We start from the raw sequence: 25,249 nt of genomic DNA, 5'->3' as shown, positions 1-25,249 counted from the left end.
GATTTTATTTGTTCAGAAGTCTCAAGTTATTGATAATCGTAAGCGAGTCAGTCTCTCAGTTTTTCTTCCACTTTCTCTGGTCTTGTGGTTAAAGAAAGTGGTCAGCACATGTGTTGCTGACATGTTGAACTGTGGTGCTCTAGCCTGTGACATTTTCTGTTCCTCTTTAATTGTACAAAGAAAAGAGACAAGTCACCAAGGAGACTTTTGTAAACTAATTTTCATAAAAGTGTTAGCTTATACTTTTCATTATCTTTTTTTTTATAGGCAACTTCAGCATCCATGAGAAACTGGAACGACATGTGGCTGAGTTCTTGGGTATGGAGTCTGCCATGGCGTTTGGAATGGGTTTCGCTACCAATTCCATGAACATTCCAGCTCTAGTCGGAAAGGTCAGCGTTTAAAAATTAATCCTCAACGGTGCCTCTTTATTTTTTACATCTGTCTTAAATCACTCAATTTTATCTGCTGAAGTGAGCTCACAAGTGTTGTATATTAATCCATTATCTCTGGGCGCCTGCTATTAATTGCCACAATAAATAGTTTTTCACGCACTACAGAATAACCCAATAAACCAGCACACTAAACAAACCCTTGTTAAAAATTATGCTCAATCAGATAAACAAGCACAGTTAGAACTGACAGTGTTTGTTTAGGGCGTCTCATTAGGGATTGTTTATACTGGGGCCAATGATGTGGTCGTCATAACCAGCTCAGATGAGGGGACCTCAGGATCTGGATGTGATCCAGAGGGCTGGGGGACTTTCTTAAGGATTGTGCTGAAGGGGATGTTCTTCCCTTAAGAAAGTCCTCATGATGTATGTTGCAGCCTTGAGTTATTGGTTAAGCAGTGAGTCCAACAACTTGTCCCTTCTGGAGGAGGTGTCAGTTCAAGGCCTCTCAAGGTGAAGAGGATATGACAGCAACCATTGTTGAATCAGGCCAGGCTCTGCTGATACTGAGAATTCGTCATCCAGTTCACAACAAAAGATCTTAATGTTAAAAAGTTCAATTCATTTGAACAAAACCTTCTTTTTTTTCCTGAAGGTTCATTTCAATGAACTGCTTCCCATAACATATTGGTTCGATTCCCAGCGAAAATGCTCAGTGATAGAATGCCCTGTAATGGTCCATTCACACAGAATGCATGTTTGCATTCCACTTTTCTGCTTTTCCATTGTTGTTCTATGTAAACATGCACTACTAGACAGACGTGTTTAACCATTGTGCTCGTGTCTCAGGTTAAAAGAAGTTCAACTTTTGGGGGGAAAAGCGCATCTCAAGAGCTGACGTTTCTTTTTCTCTTTCCACTGATCTGCGTCTCGCGTTTGTAACTGGAAAAACATGTTCTGTGTGAATGGTCCTTAGATGCTTTGGATAAAAGTGTCTTTCAAATGCATAAATGTAACTCAACTGATTAAAGTCATTATTCAGTAGTGTTCCAAGATGTCATTGCATGTCTTTTTGTTGAAAAAATATAAGAATGGACTTTTAATTATCTTCTCTCCTTAAAAGGTTTTTATTACTATTATATGTGTAAGAACCACCTCACCAGTGACCACTGTCCAGACAGATCATTCCCTGTCTGGGCAGGATTATATTTAAATGAGCTCAAAAGAGTGAACAATTAAGATTCAATGACAGAAAAGGAGAGAGAGAAGATAATAAAAATAGATAAATTAACTAATAAAATAAGAATAAAAATCAAAAGTATTATATAATACGAGCATGCAAGAATACTATGAAGAGAGTGTTTTTTTTTTTTGCATTTTATTATTTTCAAGTTCTATTTTATTATTTTATTGGTATCAATAAAGTGATTGGTATCACTTTATTTTAAAGTCCTGTTCCCTATGTACATACTATAAACGTAATATAGTTATTAAAATAACTGGGTAATAACTACGTACTCACCCTGAACCTACCCCTAAACATAATGTTAAATGGTTCGTTCACCCAAAAATTAAAATTCTGTCATCAATTGCTCACTCTCTGTCGTTCCAAACCCGTAAGACCTTCGTTCATCTTCGAAACACAAATTAAGATCTTTTTGATTAAATCTGAGAGGTTAAATTCTGAACCACCCATAGGCAGCAAAGTCATTGCAACTTTCAAGGCCCAGACAGGTAGTAAATTCATAGTTAAAATAGTCCATGTGACTAAAGTGGTTCAATCTTAATATTATGAAGCGACGAGAATACCTTTGTGCGCAAATCTCTTCTCTTCCACGTCGTTCTCCTACGCTGTTGACGTAGTGTAAACAGTGCAGCGCTTCCGGGTTCTACGTCAGAATGTAGGCTCACCATTGGCTGCTCACCACGACACATGCATGTGATGCTGACATATGAACTAGCCAGTAATGAGCCGACATTCTGACGTAGAACCAGTACTTTCTTAGGTAAGTACGTTGTAAGTGCACGTACTGTAAAATAAAGTGCAACCCTTTTATTTTTACTCTTTTTATTATAGTATGGTATTTAGTATGACTTTCTGTAAAACACTGTAAACAGTGTTTTAAAATGTGCTATATAAATAACGCTGTTATTTACTGTTTGTAAAAATTACTGTTTGTGATCATGTTTTGTATGACCCTCACATTATTATTTCACACAACGTGTTATTGATGGATTCCTGCTTTAGATTCCTGCTTCGTAATGTGTTCAGAGCCATGCAGTAACATAATGCCTTGTTTCCAGGGCTGTTTGATCCTGAGCGATGAGCTAAATCACACGTCCCTTATCCTGGGAGCCAGGTTGTCAGGCGCAACCATTCGAGTTTTCAAACACAACAGTAAGTACATATTCACAATATTATGAAATTTAAATATACCAGGTCACGGTGTGTTAAGTTATCAACACAAGTTGCTTAAGGTTCAACATTCTGAGGTGATCACCTTCACAGTTAGTGATGGTTAGCCGAATAAGTTTAAGCATTAGCCTGCAGCGAGGCATATTTGGGGTTTTAAAATGGCTGTTCTTTAGGGAATCCATTGTAGTTAATGGTATTCTTGTGTAGCTAGTGGATTACTGGTGTGCATCTTTCTCCAGAGGATGGAATACATGATGCATGAAGAACAAAAGCTTGAATGTACTCTCGCAGTGCCGTGTAATACTTGGTTGTAGGTCCTTAAGGCAAAGCTTGGAGACTCTACATGCCACTGTCTGACCTGAAAATGGTCTTTATTTAAAAGTGACAGGGGAGACCCGACTGCATCGCACTTGATAAGCTGGTTCAGGTGTATTTGATTAGGGTCAGAACTATAGAAGGTCACTTGAAGTCAACTTGGAATCTCAGATCTGATTTCATTGAGTGTATGATGTAACATGGGCGGATGTGATGAGTTAATGATAAACGTTTACTTCGAAGCAAATGAAATGCATCAATTAGTCAACGTTCATAATTATTTGATAATTGAAACCTGTTTAGCAAGCATTTGCAGAGACGGGGCGTAAAATATGGTATTTACTGCAGAATAAATGTTGTCATTGCATAACAATGAATGTATCACGCACATTTTGATTGTTAGGACATGTGTGTTGACAAATATCTACCACACCAACGCTAGCATTGCCATTTTGATTCTTTATCCGTCATCTTCTGAGGATTGCACAATGGTCAGAAGTTGAAAAATTCCACATCCAACTTGATATGAAAAACGGCATAAATTCTGCAGGAAGGTAGATATTATTTATCTCTGTTTCTCTGGTTGATGTCAGCTTATGCTCATTTGCACATTTGAATGCAAACAGACTCAATTTGTTAAAATACTCTGAATGTGCTGCTGACATTGGGAATATTTAGGCCTGTGTTTTGGCTTCTGGTTAGTTTATCAATTACATAAGCATTTGCTTGAACACTTCCGCTGCCGCTGTAAAAATGTTTTTTTGTAGTTTCATTTGAAAGCTGCACACAGTTTTGAATAATGATTTTTGCCGTTTTGTACATGTCAAAGTGACTGTGGGTAGTGAGTGGGTAGGTTTCCACTGCACACCGATTATGTTTTTTGTATTATAAGCACAAATTATTCTGGCTCAAAACCTTCATAACCAAGCTGCAAATACTGTCATTGTCGTATTGAATAAACTAGTGATTACTTAACACACAAGTAAACAAAGATTTAGCCAAACATAGTTTGACATTTATCCCCCCACGCCTTGTTTCATCTAGTACTACATTTCACTTGTCAATTCTTCTTCTTATAATTGTTCTTAACCTGAAACCTTTGCAAGATCTGTTTAGGTGAGTGTAGTATTTCAGGACTGCATGGATAGTGAAAGCAGGCCGCGTCCACATTGGCCTTCACTGGCCTAAATAAGTTCACCTGTTTGAAATGAGGCCACTTTGATAAGAGACATTCTTTTCTTTGGGCTTTGCGTCACTTTTTATTCATAGAGACAGTAGAGAAGGCAGGAAGTTTTTAGAGTAAGAGAGAAGATGAATGAGATCAGGTTGAGACACAGGCCAGAATCAAACCTGCATCTTATAAATTTTCTTTGATTTTGCAGTTCAACTCTGCCATCTGTTGGCTAGTTTGTAGTGTTGCCATGTCTGGTTATCTTAAGTGACTTGAGATTAAGATATGGGATGGGGGGGATGGGGGGTTCACACATTTGAACAACAGTCACACAGTCAAATGTGTGACTCAAAACAGCCAAAATAAATCAGATCATTGAACTCAAGCAATTCTCCCTGATCCATAAACACCCTCACACTCCCAAAAGAAAATTAGGCTTATTTTGGTGAGGTAGGTCACTTATTTTTGGGTTTATTTTGCCCATTTTATTTTTTTATTTTATTTTATTTTGCTTATTTTTCTAGCAAGGTCTGGCAACACTGCCAGATTGTGTCTCAGTAATCGGACACATTTAAAGTCCATAATTTGATCCCTTAAAACTCTAGCCTGACGTCGTCATACTCAGATTCTAGTCAGAATATGAGTCTTATACTGCTCCATTGAGCTTTGATTATGGGGTGTGTTTCAACCGAATCAGGAAGGAAAATGCCTCTGCACTCAATTGGATAGACCTACAACCAATCAGAGCAACGGAGTAAGTTTTCATTCATGTTTCCGATCTACAAATGCCTTGATCGCGGTTCTCTGTTCCTCTTTTAAAATTAATTTGCTGTCGATATCTTCTACAACAGACACGATGGCGGAATCTACACGTTTCATAAAAAAGTTCGGCAGGAGCACGTTCACATAGGCTAATCAATCCAATCAACTTGTCATCAAACACCATGTCTACCCTATCAGCACGAGAGCAAACATATTCACTCTGTCAACTCACCTAACATTCCTTGACAGTTTTCAGCATCCCTCCACTCACTCTCGGCTTGTTCTTCCACAGCCTGGAATGGGGGGGAGAACTTTGGGTTCGGGCCGAATACCGAGCCCGGAGCCTCTCCTCGGACAGCACGCCAAATATGCATTTATTCTATCTGACTTATTTGTAAGTGTGAACTCGTGAAATCTCAGTTCTCCAGCGGCAGTCATAATGAATTCAACCCAAGCACGTTGCTGACGTAGATGATTACGTTGCTCATCTGTCCATCATCGTATAAAGCCCGCCCTGACAATTTGATTGGTCCGAACAATTTTTGTTCGGGCATAATAGCTCCTCAACGGATCGAGTCCAGACCGAACTTCCCGACCTAAAAAATTTGTGGGCGGGGCTAAGTTCGGCTGGTATCCAGGCTATTAAAACTCATCTTTGATCATCAAAATGACATTTAAAAAAAACATTTCCTTTCCTTTCTTTATGCCTTAAAATAGCTTGAACGTAACTACACCCTTACCTCATTTAAGTAAACGCTGTTCTATGAATATTAAAATTAGCCCCGCCTCCACTCACTCACACTAGCTCAGAGATCCACTTGTTGACGATCACACGTTGACGTGATTGGTTACAAGGCAGTTTGTGACGTCAGAAACGTTTGGTTCACTGTAGTTTTAAGGAGAAAATGCTCTGTAATGGTGTTGACTTATGAATTTGCACATTGTTTGTCTTAAAGCATATTAAAAACACCACATAGACATATAAACAACATTTAAAGCTTGATTTTTCACCACAGGGACTTTAAATAAGGTCTCTCCAGAAAGAGGATTGAGAAACACTGTTCTATATATATATATATATATATATATATATATATATATATAACAACAAAACTTGTTGGCCACATACAGTTAGAAGCATCTAGAACAGGGGTGGGCAAACTACGGCCCGTTAGGCTGTTTAATCCGGCCCGTTGAGTATTTAAAAAAAATGTCTTAAGAGCGCATTCATTTAGCCTTTTTCTTGCAATACTTTGCGTTATATTATATATATATATTGCGTTGCATATATTTGACAATCGGAATATCAGATATTTCATGCCATAGCTAACAAATGTAAAAAAGGAAAAATGACATAAAAGCATATCATCATTCATTCAGCGCTGTTGTGGCTGCGGTGTGTCACGTAACAAGCAATGACGCGTCACCATGGAAACCAAACAGACAGCTACTTAAGCGCATAGACTTGTTGCACGTTAATGTTTTTTTCCTTTTTTGGAAACTCACAGAGAAAAACATTTTTGGTAACCGCTTGCACACCTGTTTAGTTTTTCCTTTGATTTGTCTACTATTTAGTTTCTTTGCTTCTCTGGATTTGTGGATGTATCCTGACTGATTCCGTTTACCGACCTTTATCGCCCGGCTTTCAACTACGCTCCCCTGTCTGCCATGTAGAGAACCCGGTTTTGTTCATTAAATGTTATGATCTGCCTTTGCTTTTTGTTTTATTTTATTATTCTTAAAATAAATTTATATATTCGTTTATTTCGTTTTTTTCCACAAATGTATGACTTTTGGAAGTGCAAATTGATTGCCATATGCAGTTTTAATAAAGTTGAATTAACGTAACCTTCTGTCATTTTTACTCTTCTAAGTGTACACTTGCAGGTGTTTTGTTTCTAATTTACTGTTAGGCCCATTAAATAATAATAAGGATAAATAATATTTAAAAAGTATAGGCTATAATTATCTAACATCTGACTAATTCAAAATTAACCTCAAAACATAACATGCTAAATGGGGGATATCTAGCATAAAAATAAAAAATGTATTGTCAGAATGTCGTCTCTCAGTTGTTTAATTTCGCGCAGACGTTGCCACAATGTAAATGTGTTTGCTCAGCCCGATCTCATGAAAGTGCGAATACCACGAATTGTATTTGTAGTGCTTATGATACGCAGTTTTCGCGTGCATATGATACGCACTTTATGGCGTGTAATAGGCACGCACTCCGCACCCCTAATCCTAACCAAGGGGTTTACAGTGCGTAGCATATGCACGCAAAAAACATTTTTGGCGTATAAATGGCACGAGAAATAAAATTTGTGGTATAGATGCGCACTTTCATGAGATCGTGTTTCATAATCTGCTACTGGGCCGGCCCTCTGTCAAATTTTAAAACCCAGTGTGGCCCTTGAGCCAAAAAGTTTGCCCACCCCTGATCTAGAACAAGCATGTTCAGTTGTTTGTCATTTGGAATAGAGCTTAGTGATGTAATATTACAGCCATATATATTTCTAAAGGTGATTTCATAGAACTAAATTTCCTCTGCTTATGACTGCCACATAAAAATGTCTTGTATCCAACCACTTGGCATTTATGAGCGTATCCTTCTTATTTTGGTTTGGGAAGAGCTAAAAATAAGTTGTTGTTTTTTTGTTTGGTTTAGGTCAAATACCATCAAACAGTGTGTATTGCTGTTAATACCTTATTGTGTCATAACGTGCCGGTTTTGTGTTTGGTTGCAGACATGCAGAGTCTAGAAAAGCTGCTGAAGGAAGCGATTTGCTCAGGGCAACCTCGTTCCCATCGCTCTTGGAAGAAGATTCTCATCATGGTGGAGGGTATCTACAGGTGAATGTTTACAATCATATTCACTCCAGCCTTAATGTAAGCAGCTACATCAAATGAAAGAGGATGTAACTGCAAATGAATAAAATACCTTTCCTACGAAAGTATTGCTCAAATTGCTTTACAAAGTAGCAGAAAGTAAATTAAAACAAAAATCTGCCATTTACTATCATTGTTGGAGAACAGCTACAACGTTTTGGATTTAATAACCAGTGGCATCTACTTTGGCTGCAGTGGAGATAATGAAATTGTCTATGCCTCTTTATCACTGTTGTTTCTTTGATTTTTTTTCTGATGTGTAATGTCACCCATTTGGACACTGCCTGTCTGATTGTTGGTTTATTGAGGTCAAAGTCTTCAGTCATGGTTGAGTGACCCTTTCCAGCCTCGTGAGCATTGATAACCCTTGTTGTAAGGTCATTTATTGCATAAATCTGTGCTCAATGGGCTGTGACGTGAACACTGAAGGTTCATAAACTTTATATGAAATTCACACACGATTATAGAAGATTTTAAACGAGTCACAAACTTGCAACCAGATCAAAACATTTACAGTGCCTAGTGCCGTATCTGAGACAGGTGTGATTTTTCAGGACACCTATTTCAGTAATATCTGCCAAGTAGTAGAGACGTTTTACTGTATAGTAGTTTTGATGGTAGGTATTTTAAATGTAAAATATTCAAGTTGATGGATTATGAAAACTAAATTAAAAAGTATATGTATTTTGTGTGTGTATCTATTTATCAGTTTTTTATTATAATATTTAATATTATATATACACAATAATAATACAGTTTAAATATTTTAATAATTAAAATTATTTATATATATTTGCCTATGTCAGTGATCTGACTTCTTGCACACATTTTAACTGAAATCTTTTTGTCTGTTTCTTTCAGTATGGAAGGCTCTCTTGTCAGGCTGCCAGAGATCTTAGCACTAAAGAAGAAGTACAAGGCTTATCTGTACCTCGATGAGGCCCATAGCATCGGGGCCGTGGGCCCCACAGGTCGGGGAGTTACAGAACATTTTGGAGTGGATCCCAATGAAGTGGACGTTCTGATGGGAACCTTCACTAAGAGCTTCGGGGCTGCTGGCGGATACATAGCTGGCAAAAAGGTAGGCATCATGTAATACTTTACTATCAAGGGCCTTTTAACAAGGCATTTCCTGAGGCACGAAATCAGCCCAATGTTTTACAGAAATTCAGCCCGTTGAGCTACTGTTTGTCGTTTGGTGACGCTCGTGGTGCAGAAATGCACAATGCACCAGCATGCACACACCATCCTCCCTTCCTGTCTTTTTCAAGCACATACACATGGTCTCATTTCATGATGTGAAACTACATATGTTACCCAAATGTCACTGACGCTCCTGCCACAATACAACCTCTCTCATCTCATTACTCCATTAAAAAAGACCACTTCACTTCATAACCACATCACGGACATGGCAGTTGATTATAAAAGACTGAAAACGAAAAAGACTGCAGGTTTTTTACATTACACATACTTTGGAGAACAGAGTGAGGGGGAAAGAGAGAGAGACCCCACATGTGTGTTGCGTAATATTAAGTGTGCTGTTAATAAGGTGAGACTGTCGGACAGCTCTGTTTTATGGGTCAAATCAAAATCGCAGGTTTTCACGGAATGCTTCCTAACATGTTACCTGTCTATAATGTATACTACCGTTCAAAAGTTTGGGGTTGGTAAGAAGTCACTTATGCTCACCAAGGCTATATTTATTGGATCAAAAATAGTTAAAACTTAAACATCCTGAAAGTATTACCATTTAAAATCAAACTGTTCTATTTGAAAGTGTTTATATTTTAAAGCATTATTATTTAGCTGCTTTTTTAGCAGCCATTACTCCAGACTTCATTGTCACATGAACTTTCAGAAATCATTCTGATTTGGTGCTCAAGAAACATTTCTTATGACCATCAGTTTTGAAAACAGTTGTGCTGCTTAATATTTTCGTGGAAACTGAAATGTGGAAAAATTCATTTTGATTAACACTTTTTGCACATATCTTTGAAGCGCAATTTTCTGTAACATTATACATGTATTTACTGTTACTTTTGATTAATTGAATGCATCCTTGCAGAATAGAAATATTGATTTCTTTTAAAAGAAAACAATTTTTGAACGGTATCAATCAAACTTTTGAACGTTAGTGTATAAAGAAGTAGTTTTTTCGGATGTGGCGGTCCAGCACTGACTAAATTTGTTTATTTTAAAAAAGTAAATACAAATTTGATTAATATTACCTTGGACTATATAAAATATAAAATCATTAAAAAATCTTTACAATTTTTCTATGATTTGTCTCCGTTGAAATGTTGTGTTGCTGGTTGACAGACCTTTTTAGTCATACCTGTCAACTTGTCAAAGAAAACGTCTGTTCCCTTCACATAGGTTTACTGTTTTCTTTAATAAAGGTACAGCAGTAGAGTAAAATCTGCTCTCAGCAGTACTAAGGACACTGTACACAAGCACAGAGGGAGGTACACAAAGAGAGCTGCCAAACGGCTCCAGCCAGTCCCTCGCTCCACAGATGTGGGTGGATTTCGGACACGTTCTCTTAACTGACTTATCTTATGCTGTTACCGCAAAGCTCCCAGGACCTAAAGCACTGCAAATTTTGCACTCTAAGTGGAAGCAGATGTTTGCTTCGTAGATATTCCCCCTAAAAACCCCTTCGCCCACGTCCTCAAAGTAGAGGACACATCTGGATGCAGAGACCCGTGTGCACTGCGAGGTGCGTCCCCCTCCCCTCACTCCTCCACAGTGGATACAGATGTCTGAGGACAGAGATTAAGAGCTGGATACTGGCCCCGGCTTCTGCTCAGAAGCATTTTTTTTTGTTGGATGCAGGACAGACGGGGCACAATCTCCAAAACTGATTGTTGGTGAAAAAAATCATTCAATGACAGCTATAAACGTGTTTGTTTGCCTCAAGCAGTTTGCAAAACAAACATGCTGTATTAGTCACAAACAGACAAATTTGAGAATTTTGAGAAGCTGTCATTATCACTGCATGATCTGTGTCTTAGCCTAGGTGTGTGCTTTCATCTCCCTCTAGTGGTGTAGTTCGGACAGCACAGTGTTTCAGGTCTTTTTAAAGGGACAGTTCACCCAAAAATGAAAATCCACTGTTAATTTACTCACCCTCAGGCCATCCAAGATGTAGATGTCTTTTTTTCTTTAGTAGAAATGTAAAGAAGATTTTTAGCTTTGTCACCTTGGTGACTCATATAATGCAAGTCAATGGCTTCCGTCACTTTGAGAGTCAAAAAACAATATACAGGCAAAAAATAATACCTGCTCCTGACGATACATTGAGGTCTTATGAAGCTGTGGATTACAGGTAATAATGTTGTAAATAATGTTCAGTTTTTGCACATACCGATCGTTTCGCTGCATAAGACCTCAATGAATCATCAGGAGCCACTGGTTTTAATTTTGTTTTGCCTGTATGTGTTTTTTTTTTTTTTTTACTCTCAAAGTGATGGTAGCCATTGACTTGCATTATATGAATCAACGAGGACCACGGTTTCAGCTAAAAATATTTGTTCTACTGAAGAAAAAAAGACACCTACATCTTGGATGACCTGAGGGTGAGTAAATTCAAAGCAAATTTCATTTTCTTGCACAAGCGCGCAATACATTTCTCATGGATGATCTGCTTAGTGTTCAAGAGTTTGAACTTACAAACCTGTCTTTAACCATACTGCAACTTGTGAAACATTGACACTGAGAGTTGACCATAAAGTAGTTAAAATGGAAGTTAATAGCTAATATTTTCATCATAAATGATTTCCCTTATGTCAGTATGAAATTTCCTTATTCAGTTTGATACATTTCATTTTTTAATGAATTTTTTAGCTCAGTATTAAATGCATTCTTCTGTGAACCACAAAAGAAGATTTTAGGCAAAATGTCTGACATAAATGTGAGTAAATGAGGAAGATGTTTATTTTGGGCTGAAGTATTCCTTTAATAATGGATGTGTTGTGTTTTTCTGCAGGAGTTGGTGGATTATTTGCGGGCTCACTCGCACAGTGCAGTGTACGCTACAGCCATGTCCCCACCTGTCGTGGAGCAGATCATCAGGGCAATTAAATGCATCATGGGAGTCGATGGCACAACAGAAGGTTAGTAACAAAGCCTTGCAAAGACACTGAAACAATACTGAGACATTAAATCATGAAAGGGTCTGTCCAGGTTTTTTTTTTTTTTTTTTTTTTTTTTTTTAACATGACTGAAGTCAACAGATGCACTACTTTACACTTGATGTGTCAGAGGTCATTGAGACCCACAATTCAAACCAGTCAGTCATTGTAATATCAGAAGACACTGAAATCCTCTACCGAACATACCCAACATTCTCCTTAAACATGGGGAATCCAATGGGAAAGAGATTCACATGGATTTAATAACCAAATAAATTTTATTTCACCACAGCATATAACTCATGTAAAACAGATTTCAATAAAGCGATGGGACCAGCTTAAAGAGTCCTGCAGACCTTTAGTCAAGGAAAGGTCACATATTTCCAGGTATTAAGCATCCGCAGAATGGCACCAGATGTTATAAGGCTTTTCCCAAGCTGCCTTCTGTTTTTGATATGCGTTAATCCATATATTTATGTTTTTAGAGAAGATATTGTGTTTCATTTTAGTTTCGCTGTAGTTCACACCATGATAGAAAACACTCAAACCACAATGAAGTACAGTACACTATAGTTCAAATACAACTACAAAAAAGCAATATTGTGAAATATTATTATAAATTAAAATAACTATTTTCGGTTACACTTTATTTTAAGGTGACGTAGTTACATTGTACTTACTCAAATAAGTACTGAGTAATATTAATTAACTACATGTACTTACTAGTTACGATTAGGGTTACGGTTTGGTTTATGGTTAGTAGCTTGTAATTATGCATACTTTACAGTTATTACTATAGTAAGTACATGTAGTAATGAGTAAGTATGTCACCTTAAAATAAAGTGTTTCCCTATTTTCTATTTTAAAATGTAAATTATTTAAGGGGAGACACCCCCAGGTGAATAAAAAAAACTAAAACTAATTAGATATTAGCATGAAACTTCCCCAGTTGATTACTGACATTAAGACAAATATCTTTTGTATTACAAGTTTTTTGAATATTTATGTTTAAATATGCAAATTAGGTAGTATCTCATTAAATATGCACTCATTTGCATATATTTCCAGAAGAGAAGTCTGAACATTGGATAAAGCCAGATTCAAAATTCTTGTTTCATTTTCAAGGTTTTTACAGAGGGGATTTTGGATATCTCTTTTTATCACTCTATATCACTCTGATTCTCATTAATCAGAAAAAACTGTCAACAGCCATAAAAAATACATTTTCGCCCGCCCCGTTTTTAGGTATAAAATGTTGTATAAATCAGAATCTGAATAATATAAGAAAAAAACCCCTCGGTAAAAACCTTAAGAATATAGATAGGAATACAACTGGAAAGTCTGGTGTATGTAAGTGCTGCTGAAGTGGAGATTTCTGGCTCAGAGAATGAGAAAAACCCATTTTGAGGAAATGGCCTTTAAAATTGACATCAGCCAGTTTGAGATTGACATTGAGATTTCGCTTTTAGAGTTAAATGCTCCATTGTACTTTCACGATTGGTTGCTGATAAAAAAGGAAATGACCATATTTGGATCCGACAACATTAGCTACGTTTACATGGACATAATCGGTAGTGGTGGGGGAAAAAATCGATTCTGTTCAGTATCGCGATATTTTGCGCACGCAATTATATCGATACAGTAGCGCAAAGTATCGCAATATTTAATTATAAAATTATCTGTTTTACTTTCGGGTTTTCTCCATTGGTTTTCTGGGAGTTTACTCTGATAATTTGCATTTGCGTATTACATCCACAATGAAGCGCTTGTTGCGGTGCTTTGTTGTCGTGCATTCAACAGGAAATTCAAATGAAAATGTAGATGCCAAGTATAAGTTTAGCATAGATATATTTCCACTTGCTGAACACTGACTGAGCGCTTGAGAGTTTCGCTCTCTGTCAAGCGATCATTCAGCTCAGCGTACCTGTGTGTGACGTACCGTAAACTCTAGTGTGAAGGCGCGCGCTCGCTGTCGCGTTTCTCTCACGCACGCAAAGAGAGCGAGAAAGAGTCTTACATTATACCACGCAAAATTGACGTGCTACATGTAAATGATATTCTTGTTTGTATTTTCCTGTCAAAATAACTGAGTTCATCTGGGATTATTCAGCTTTTAAGAACAAGCAGAAGAGATGCCGGTTTCTCCGGTAGTGGGCGAACTAATGCGCAAACGGCAATCTTACTGGATGGCACTCATCCATCCCTGTTTTCAATTTCAGCAAATCAGAGCGAACGAACGCTGTCAAGGTGATTAACATTCATGAACCCAGCAGCTCATGTGTTGTAGGCCTATACTATATTTTTTTTTTTATAGACTATGGTTGTATATTGTCATTATTAGTAGTAGAATTAGTAATAGGATTATCTTTTAATAATAATTACTATTATTTTTATTGTTTTACAGAAACACTGAATGACCAACAATATCTTAAGCAAGTTCAGTTAAAATGACAAATATGCATTCATGCATGATTATCAAGTTTTAGTTCTAATTACTGAAGTTATATCATTAAATAGGCTAATGCTTGATTATCATAATATAATGCTTGATTTACTGATTTTAAGAGTGCCCATTTAGATATATAAAAACACTTCAGTTAATGTGTAGAAGATAATGTTCACAGAATTAAATGTGACATTTGAAGTGAGTTGAGCAGGCTTATTTTCCTAATTTTTGTAATGCCTTTGAATAATATGGGGGGCATGAATCGCAATATATCGCAGAATCGAATCGCAATACTTGCTGTATCGCAATATGTTAAGAATCGCAATAATATTGAATCGTGGCCCAAATATCGCAATACTATCGAATCGTCACATTTTTGCCAATTCCCACCCCTAATAATCGGAATGAAATCAATCCGATTGATGAATCCGAACAGGGTGTTTACATGAATGATAAATAAAGTAATCGGGTTGATGTGCGCGTTTATATGTCACAAGTTTCAAATCGGATCTGATGTTTTGACATGCGCACACAGCACGAATATACAGAGTTTCCCGCTGTTCGCGCATAAATATTCTCCTCTATTGGTTCTTTATTTGTTTTAAAAAGCAGACGTAATATTAATTCGTCTCTGGTCATAATTTAGAGCATATTAACCGTTTTGCCGTGCTGCTTATTGATCACGCAGTAAAAATGCCCCTCCCCGCGGCCAAAACCAGACGTCTGTGGATGAGAATCTAAAACAAGGACTGGTGGGACGTTGTCCTGCTTCACTTCACAGACGCGCGAGTGAAATGAGAATTTTAGAATGACGGGAAACTTATTAATATGACACTTTATTCAACAGGAAGAACAGCTCGTTCCGCGCGCCATACGTCATTACGCTAGTTAACGTCATTGCACATGCGCAGTCCTTTCAGTTTCGGTTTTCAATCCGATCAAGTGTTTACATGTTCTCTCGATCGGATTACAAAAGGGATAAACCACCCCTTTCAATCGGATCGAAATTTCATTCGGATCGAGCTCAATCGGATCGATTAAGGTGTTTACATGAAGGTTTTTTAGTCCGATTGAGCCGTCAATCCGATTATAAGTGTCCATGTAAACGCAGCTATTTATAAAAATGGCACTACTAAATCAGAGACTTTCTTTTTAAATAGAGCACCTTTTAATTCAGATGACTATTTTAAATAAAACTCCTCTGCTTCAATTGGCCAAGTGGTTCTAGTCCAAACTTGTCCAAAGAGAATCTTTCTAGGCTGTTTTGAATTGTTGAACTCTGTGATGTCTATATCAGACTTGGACAAGCCGCCCATGGGTGTCATAACTGGCATGATATGCAATTCTGTGGAGGGTGAGTCACACTGTTCTGAGAGTTCGCTTTAGAATGCTCCATATCGCTCTGAATTTACAACACAATAGACTGCAGAAGACCTGAACATGTACCATGTCCATGACTAAGTAATTGGTTTGAGCTTCACCTGCTCTTTCTAGCGTCTGCCAGTACTCAGTGTTTCAGTTGAAGAGTTTCTAATGTAATGAATGTTAACAGCGGTTGTATTCGTTCCACTGACATGCGGTCTTTTGAGCTTGGCTTTACAGCACACCTCCTTTTGAAATACTTGCCAATCGGTTCACAGGTAATTATATGCAAACATGCTGTTGTTTTCCAAAAGCTCAGGCCATGGTGCCAAAGAGAGCTGGAGGCGGACCTGGCCAGCCCTCAGAACTGCATGATTCACTTCATTAAAGATGGAGGAGAGAAAGAGTGGTAGACATAAACTGAACAAGACAGAGAGTGAAAAGTATTGATGTTCATTGAGCTATTGATTTGCATTAAGTTGTTAGAATTATATCTTTGTGGTTCGAACCACCAAAGTTCGGATTACTAGTCCGGAGCGGTAACCGCTAATCTACTGGCAACCACATGGTACCGTGCGCATCTGAGTCTATGCTTCTCAGTTTACCCCAAGTCTCCAATTGTGTGCCAAATCCATTGTATCCTATGTACAAGCCAAGAGTGTCTTGGCAAATAATGAAATTTGTCTACCATTCAGCCTGACAAAACAAAAACAGCTGGTACTGTTTTTCACATAGACTCACTCCACAGTCCACACATGCATACACACATTAAGAGGCGTTTTCAAGAGAGTACAGAAATGAGCCTCAAAATGTAATGAAAACGTATAAAGTCCGTAAGACAGTTTCACTGTTTTCTTCCTGTTTTTGTTTGTTACTATGTTTTTGGATAATTTTATGAATGGGTCTGCTCTGTCTCACCTAACTACTTAATGGTCTTAATGAGGGGCTATTAAAAGAGCGATCCTGGGATTTGAACGGCAGAGCAGATTATGTCATTTCCTGTCTCCTCCTTTGGGCCCCTTCCCTAGTCTTTTACATACAATCAGTCTATATCCTAAAGGGAACTAATAGTTGTTTGTAAACTCTTTTTGATTATACCTGCAGAAATAAGGGTGAAATATATATATATGTTCCAGTAGCCTAGGAAAAGGAAAGTTAAGGTATTGCTAAGACTGTTTTGTAGAGCCATAACTGCTGGTGGTATGGCTTTATGCCACTACATTATGTTGCAATTCCTTGGCCATTTTCCCAGTGTTTTCAACTATATTTAAGTAGAAAACTATGAAACTTTCAAGCAAACAGTGAAGTAAAAAAAAAAAAAAACTGGAAAAGAAGTTGGCTAATCTTTGTGCCAGCTGTTTTAGGACTAGTTTGTAGACATATTTGTTCTATGGTTTGCAGACTCTGCCTGACATGGTCTGTTTGGAGTTCGTGCTACCGCAGAGTGGGCGCAGACTCTCTGAGTGCTACATATTACTGTAGAATTGCCGTAACAACAATTCAATGTATTTTCATATTACCATCAGATTCAAACAGTTCTCAGTTATACAAAATATCATAAATATGATCAAATCATAGTCACGGCATTGGGTAGACAGTTGGGAGGCGGGCACACAGACAAACTACTTGTAATGTATTGAAATGGTGAAGCTTTATGAATATTTCTTAGGTTATGCACAGATAATTAAACATGATATTTGAGTGTTTTGCTAGTAGTCTATATGTTGTATTTATATGGAGATCAGTGGCCAGTTGCATAAACTGCTTAGATTAGTCTTACAGGTTAGCTGTCTATTTTTTTTCTCACTGACATAAAACTGTAGACAAGTCTAATTTGAATCTGAAGAGTAATTTGAGTCTGAAATCTGCTAGTTGCTCAGACTAGTTTTTGATGCTTTTACACCGTCAGGCCGAATGGTTCTTAGAATGATATGTAACGGTTCCAGTTATATTTCCATTTGAGCTTGGTTCGGCATGGTACGACTATGAACTGTGCTGGTGACGTCGCCACTCAGGATTGGTTTCTTGTCTGTTGCCTGGCTACCAGTTTCTCTGTAGTTGGCCAAGCGCTCTATTTGAGCGAAGTAAACACGTTAATAATAAAATTAAAATAAATATCTGATCATCCTCCATAACGTAAACGTAAGAAAATGAAGCTATATCCGTACCAGCTGGGCTGGATTGGCACAGAATGGAACGGTTAAGGAATGAGAATGGTTCGGCGCAACTTTACCTAGGATTGTCGGAAGGGGAGAAATTGGTCCAAAATCGCCCCAAATATCTTGTAGTGTGTGGCGGGCTTTAGTAGAGATTTTGTATTTTCAAAGTCAAAATGGAAATGTAAACATTGGTTAGAAATGTCTAAAAATCATTTACCATTGTACATTACAATTATTTATTATGGCAGTATATGATGTTGCTCAGCCACTCCATTATAGTTAAAAAAAAGAAGTTTTATTGAAGTTCATAGTCCTTTGTTGGTTTCATAGTATTTCTTATTTGACCGCTGCAATTTTTTTTTTATGTAACACTTTACAATAATGTCTCATTCATTAACATTAGTTAACATTATTAACTAACCTGAACTAACAATTAGCAATATACAGTGAGGAAAATAAGTATTTGAACACCCTGCTATGTTGCAAGTTCTCCCACTTAGAAATCATGGAGGGGTCTGAAATTGTCATCGTAGGTGCATGTCCACTGTGAGAGACATAATCTAAAAAAAAAAATCCAGAAATCACAATATATGATTTTTTAACTATTTATTTGTATGATACAGCTGCAAATAAGTATTTGAACACCTGAGAAAATCAATGTTAATATTTGGTACAGTAGCCTTTGTTTGCAATTACAGAGGTCAAACGTTTCCTGTAGTTTTTCACCAGGTTTGCACACACTGCAGGAGGGATTTTGGCCCACTCCTCCACACAGATCTTCTCTAGATCAGTCAGGTTTCTGGGCTGAGTTTGAGCTCCCTCCAAAGATTCTCTATTGGGTTTAGGTCTGGAGACTGGCTAGGCCACGCCAGAACCTTGATATGCTTCTTACAGAGCCACTCCTTGGTTATCCTGGCTGTGTGCTTCGGGTCATTGTCATGTTGGAAGACCCAACCTCGACCCATCTTCAATGCTCTAACTGAGGGAAGGAGGTTGTTCCCCAAAATCTCGCAATACATGGCCCCGGTCATCCTCTCCTTAATACAGTGCAGTCGCCCTGTCCCATGTGCAGAAAAACACCCCCAAAGCATGATGCTACCACCCCCATGCTTCACAGTAGGGATGGTGTTCTTGGGATGGTACTCATCATTCTTCTTCCTCCAAACACGTTTAGTGGAATTATGACCAAAAAGTTCTATTTTGGTCTCATCTGACCACATGACTTTCTCCCATGACTCCTCTGGATCATCCAAATGGTCATTGGCAAACTTAAGATGGGCCTTGACATGTGCTGGTTTAAGCAGGGGAACCTTCCGTGCCATGCATGATTTCAAACCATGACGTCTTAGTGTATTACCAACAGTAACCTTGGAAACGGTGGTCCCAGCTCTTTTCAGGTCATTGACCAGCTCCTCCCGTGTAGTTCTGGGCTGATTTCTCACCTTTCTTAGGATCATTGAGACCCCACGAGGTGAGATCTTGCATGGAGCCCCAGTCCGAGGGAGATTGACAGTCATGTTTAGCTTCTTCCATTTTCTAATGATTGCTCCAACAGTGGACCTTTTTTCACCAAGCTGTTTGGCAATTTCCCCGTAGCCCTTTCCAGCCTTGTGGAGGTGTACAATTTTGTCTCTAGTGTCTTTGGACAGCTCTTTGGTCTTGGCCATGTTAGTAGTTGGATTCTTACTGATTGTATGGGGTGGACAGGTGTCTTTATGCAGCTAACGACCTCAAACAGGTGCATCTAATTTAGGATAATAAATGGAGTGGAGGTGGACATTTTAAAGGCAGACTAACAGGTCTTTGAGGGTCAGAATTCTAGCTGATAGACAGGTGTTCAAATACTTATTTGCAGCTGTATCATAAAAATAAATAGTTAAAAAATCATATATTGTGATTTCTATTTTTTATTTTTTTAGATTATGTCTCTCACAGTGGACATGCACCTACGATGACAATTTCAGACCCCTCCATGATTTCCAAGTGGGAGAACTTGCAAAATAGCAGGGTGTTCAAATACTTATTTTCCTCACTGTATTTATTACAGTGTTTATTAATCTTTGTTAATGTTACTTGATAAAAAAAGAACAGTCGTTCATTGTTTGTTCATGTTAGTTCACAGTGCATTAGCTAATGTTAACAAATACAACTTTTGATTTTAATAATATATTAGTAAACATTAAAACATTAACATGAAATAAGATTAATAAATGTTGTATTGTTCATCCTTGGTTCATGTTAACTAATGAAACCTTATTGTAAAGTGTTACCTTTTTTTTTTTTTACTAGTACAAAAATATTAGTAATCTGTCTATAAATAATTATAGGACATCTACTGTAACCGATACTTTCATAGCCTCCATCCCTCTCATCCGGAGTGCAATCAATTCGAAATACAGTCCCAGTGGAGAATTGAGATTATTTGCACTTTGAGATTATTTGCACTTTTCATTTTGACCTACAGTTGCTCTGTTGTAAATCATGACCTTTACTTTATTGTAGACTCCCATTTATGTCTCTCCTTTTCCAATGAAAGCTAACAAATTCTCCTCGATGACGGCTCTGTCTGTATCTCCCCCGCAGGCCAGCGAAGAGTTCGGCAGCTGGCTGAGAACACGCGCTACCTCAGATCTCGGCTGAAGGATATGGGCTTCATCGTTTACGGCAACCAGGACTCTCCAGTGGTACCGCTCCTCCTCTATCTACCTGGGAAAGTTGGGTAAGCAGCTCCCCAAGCCAGCAACCCATTTGGGTTACAGATTCTAGCAGAGTTAAATTCACACAACATGTATAAAAGAGCGTCAGTTTACACAACAGCACCACCAGACTCGCATTTACACAAACCTGATTTAGTCCATTTGAGAACTCTCAGCTTAGATCGCCGGGCCAGCGAGAAGCAAAACATTACGTTTCTTTGTGAGCTTTTTTCGCGTCTGTGCATCTCCTTTGTGATTTAAGAACAGTTTCCACTGTCTGGACACTACAGTAATCCTCCTTTGAACTTGTGAACCTGCCCACATTTCGGGCTGCCAATAAAACAACAATGCAAGGCTTACATGGGTTACAATGGTGATAGCTTTGAATGCCATGTGGAAAATGTACTGACTGCTTGAGGACACCCCAACAAAAGCTGCAGTCATCTTCACTGGTCATTCCAAAGAAGGCGATGTGGTCTTTTCAAGAAGACGTTGGATCATAGCCATCTTGGATGGTCTAGTTGATCCATGAATCAGTGGTGAGGAAAAAAAAACAAGAGAGGCAGAAAGAAAACATGACATGCAAGAGGCTCATCACCGCACAGGCGTTTCAGACTCCTCCAAAGATAACAGCTTCCTGGCACACCAACAAAGACCACGGCAGCTGTGAGGCCTTTTAAATCCAGCATTCACTCTCCGTCGCCGCTCTGTTCTCTCGATGCTGTCGTCTCTGCTGACAAAGTGGAGGCCTTTTCTCCTCCTCTCGCTCTCAATCTTTTCCTCCTCCATTATACCTTTCCCTTTGCCTTTCTCTCCTTGTCAATCCATTTCTTTTTCTCCCTCTTGGCTAATGCAAATGACATTCCAGCTGTGCGGTTTACAATGGATTTCCCTTCACTCAAAGGGTGAGGAAAGGTAGCAGACAGTGCAAACTCTGAATGGAAATCTCGACAGCTTTACTCTGCATAATGTTTCTACTTTGAGTTTTAGATGTGCTAAAAAAACAGGCAATAACTTGTCCATGACCATGTGATATCTAATCACGACCTTAGTTTGTAATGCAGATTGTCATACTAAGAGCATTGACAACTTTTGGAAACTTGAGTGTGTAAAAAGGTTTTGAAGAAACAAGCAATAGAAATGCATCTACTGCTTTCAGGGTTAGTGTGAAAACCTTCAATACCATTAATCGTGACATTATATCGTACTAAACTAAAGTTGAAGATGCAAGCTGTTTTAGAACATTAGACTGTGTGAGTGTGTAAAGTTAATTTAAAACCCATAGTGACAAGCCAAAATGTTGTTCATCGTCTGCTCTCAGGGCGTTCTCACGGGCCATGTTGAAGAGGAAGATTGGTGTTGTAGTTGTAGGCTTCCCGGCTACACCCATTACAGAAGCCAGAGCTCGCTTCTGTGTGTCTGCCGCCCATACCAAAGAAATGCTTGACAAGGTAATAAACTACACCACCCAACATCTCACAGACTTATCTCTCTCTAATTTGGTATTCTTTATTGATTTTTTTTTTCTTATTTTTTTTCTTACTGACACTTAGACTTACTTTACAGTGTTAGGTGTTACACAAGACAAGTGAAATGAAAACAGGTGTTCAGACAAGACGAATCAAAAAAGCATTCATTTAAAAAACATTTAGTGTATTTCAAACATCTCTATATAAGGATAGATAAGTTATACAAATTCTGTGTGAATTTTAACAGTTAATTATTGTCATGTTATGAATTTTGGATGATATTAAAGTTGTGTACACTTTTGTTTAAATAACTGAAAAATACAACACTAAGGCCTGGTTTCACAGATCTAAATAGAGTCCTAAATTGCTTAGCAAATGTTTAATTCCATTTCAAACAAATATGTTTTGATTTTATATTGCCTTTTTACAATTCAAAGCACCTTTAATGCCTCAAACACGCCACCTGAAAGTGCCACAGAAACTAAATAATTATTTTTGGGCATGTTCCCAACAAGAAACTTGAAAATAGCAATGTCAAAATATCTCACATAGCCTGACTGAATAGCCTTATCTCTTCCCAGGTTCTCCAGAACCTTGACGAACTTGGAGACTACATCAGGGTGAAGTTCTCTCGTCATAGACTTTCTCATCGGCCAGAGCTGGACGGTGAAACAGACTTTGAGCTGGACAGCTGATCATTCACACTCATCACTGTGAGTGTGTTGCCACCAAGGTTACCTCAGTGTAAAAGAAAAAAATTCTTTTCCCCCAAAAAAATTGTGCAGTGTTTGTAATAGCTTTTAAAATTCGTCCTCCTGTGAGGCATGGACTTGTATGTGTATATATTGTAAAATGATATTTAATTGTTTTTTAACTGCTGTTTCACAGTTTTGTGAAGTTTAAGTGATTTTTTTTTTCTCAGGGGATTGTGGGGAAAAGGGAGGGGTCGCGACGGCTGTGTTTATAGAACATATATCAAAAGCTGCTCTAAATATATCAAACAATTAACTCCCTTAACACTGACCTACATCAAAACTCTAGCTGCGGATAAGAAACCCCTTGAAGTGGCCCCATTTTTTTATCCTGCTGCTAAGATGGACTGATGAAAGACCTTCATTCTGTGCTGGATTGTGTGTTTGTGTGATCCACAAGTACATTGATTGAAAGAGATTGAACAAGGCTGGGCGTTGTAGACCCAGTGCAGCTCATTCACAGTCATTTAACATTCATGCATTGCATATTGTAGGTCCTTCTAATTTAAACTGTTAGGCATTTATTTGTTATGTGCACAAAACTACTTCTGATTATAAAATGATAATAAAAAGAAACATTTATGGACTGATTGTACTTGTAAATCAAATTTTTTGCTTGGAAAGTTGGAAAGAATTCCATGTCATTTGTTTGTATACTTCAGATGCAGGACTTGTGTTCATTTGCAGGATCATTTTAGATTTTTTTCGCTCACATTGAAACATTTAGTTTGATCATAACTAGGATTGAGAGCCACAGAAACAGTTCTAATTCAGAAATGCTTCCACTTTTTAATAAACACCGCACCCGGATGCAGTGCAAGAAGTGTAGGCTGATTCCTGAGGTAATGACTCTTGAAATGAATAATAAACCTACAGTGTAACCAGTGTACTCTTGATTCTCGAATTAACATATTTTTTGTGAATCAGTATCATATATCGCATCCAATGTAGTCCGACCGATTCCCAAACTAATTACTCTTTTGAGTCAATTCTAAACATAGTTTACTGTTATTTTATGTTATGCTGTTCCAACTATTCTTTGTCAAATGTGAACCATTAAAGAACCAGAATCAGTGAGGAATCGGGCTCAGAACGTCTCTATAGAAACTGTATTTACCACAGTAAACACCAAAGCATATAGTAATTACCTCTTTGACTCATTAGCTGCAAAACTAACAAAAAGAAGTGTCTGCACATGTTTTACCAAACTCTTTGCTTTGGATGAGACTAAACGTAATTGTTACATTTGAAAGAGACCCAAAAGCACTGTCTGAATGCTGGAGCTCAACATGCCAACTATGTTGCACACAGGCCAATATTCACCTAAAACTAGCAATTAGTACAGAGATACACATTCCGCAGGTGTGGGGTAACCGCTTGATTAATGCTGGGAGGAATCAAGACAGATAGTAAATGCTGCAGACAGATGAGGTCTAGTCTGCACTTGTTTTACTCATGTTTGAAACAATGTTTGTTATTTCAAGAATACCAACACCATAGTGATGAAGATTTCTCAAGGCTGAGGTGAGAAATTTGTGGGATCTCAGGCACTAGACGCGTCGGACAATGCATGTTTTTGTTCTGTTTCAGAGACGCAATTGTAGTTGCACTGGAAAACAATAACAAATAGATGGAAAACAACATTTATATAACAAGGTTGTCCTACTATAAGTGATGTCTAAGACATGTTCATAGTGGAAGAGCTCCTCTATCCGTCAGAAATTAAGGGACTTAATTTTTATTAAGGGACAATTTTAGCCCTGTGGAATTGATTTTTAGAGCCTTTATTTTTTACCTTTTATAAGGGTGTTAGACTTAGACACCCTGTTTTTTTTCTCTTTGTCTTTCATATGTATAGAAACTAGGGATGCACCGATATGAACATTTTGGCTGATACCGATAATTCTTTATATGTGAAAGCTGATAACCGATATATTGGCAGATAAATCCAAATCCAAATTTTTATATAATTTTTGAGAGCCTGATTATAAAAACAAAAGTCTCATCATTAAAAGCCATGTCCCAAGCACACAATTAGAATGTTCTAATTATAATTTTATGCAGCTTAAATGACAGGCTTGTGCTGCATATGCTGCACTTCTATTTTCCTTTTTTTTTTCAATCATATTTCAAACAATTCAAAACCATCATGGCGAACAGGGCCGGCCCGCGGCATAGGCGGAATAGGCAAATGCTAGGGGCGCCACTCATCCACAGGGGCGCCAGAATGAGTGAACGAGTGAATTTTTTTTTTACATTTTTTATTTTTATAATACTATTTAAA

At 37.9% G+C, this 25,249-nt stretch overlaps 1 protein-coding gene across 1 annotated transcript in view; it reads left to right on the top strand.

The window, feature by feature from the left end:
* The window catches only part of sptlc3 (serine palmitoyltransferase, long chain base subunit 3), a 37,400-nt gene extending 13,844 nt beyond the window's left edge, over positions 1 to 23,556 (top strand). Inside the window, exons 5-12 of the mRNA XM_084092902.1 lie at positions 268 to 392; positions 2,697 to 2,790; positions 7,804 to 7,909; positions 8,807 to 9,026; positions 11,937 to 12,063; positions 20,632 to 20,767; positions 22,066 to 22,195; positions 22,795 to 23,556. Coding sequence (XP_083949028.1) covers positions 268 to 392; positions 2,697 to 2,790; positions 7,804 to 7,909; positions 8,807 to 9,026; positions 11,937 to 12,063; positions 20,632 to 20,767; positions 22,066 to 22,195; positions 22,795 to 22,908 — 1,052 coding nt within the window. The 3' untranslated portion in view covers positions 22,909 to 23,556. The remainder of the gene's footprint in view (positions 1 to 267; positions 393 to 2,696; positions 2,791 to 7,803; positions 7,910 to 8,806; positions 9,027 to 11,936; positions 12,064 to 20,631; positions 20,768 to 22,065; positions 22,196 to 22,794) is intronic.
* The last annotated feature ends 1,693 nt before the right edge of the window (positions 23,557 to 25,249 follow it).

Source organism: Abramis brama, assembly GCF_963993115.1.
Source record: "Abramis brama genome assembly, chromosome: 19".
Taxonomy (NCBI): Eukaryota; Metazoa; Chordata; class Actinopteri; order Cypriniformes; family Leuciscidae; genus Abramis; species Abramis brama.
The sequence above is the reverse complement of the archived record's forward strand: the minus strand, read 5'-3'. Positions and strand labels throughout refer to the sequence as shown.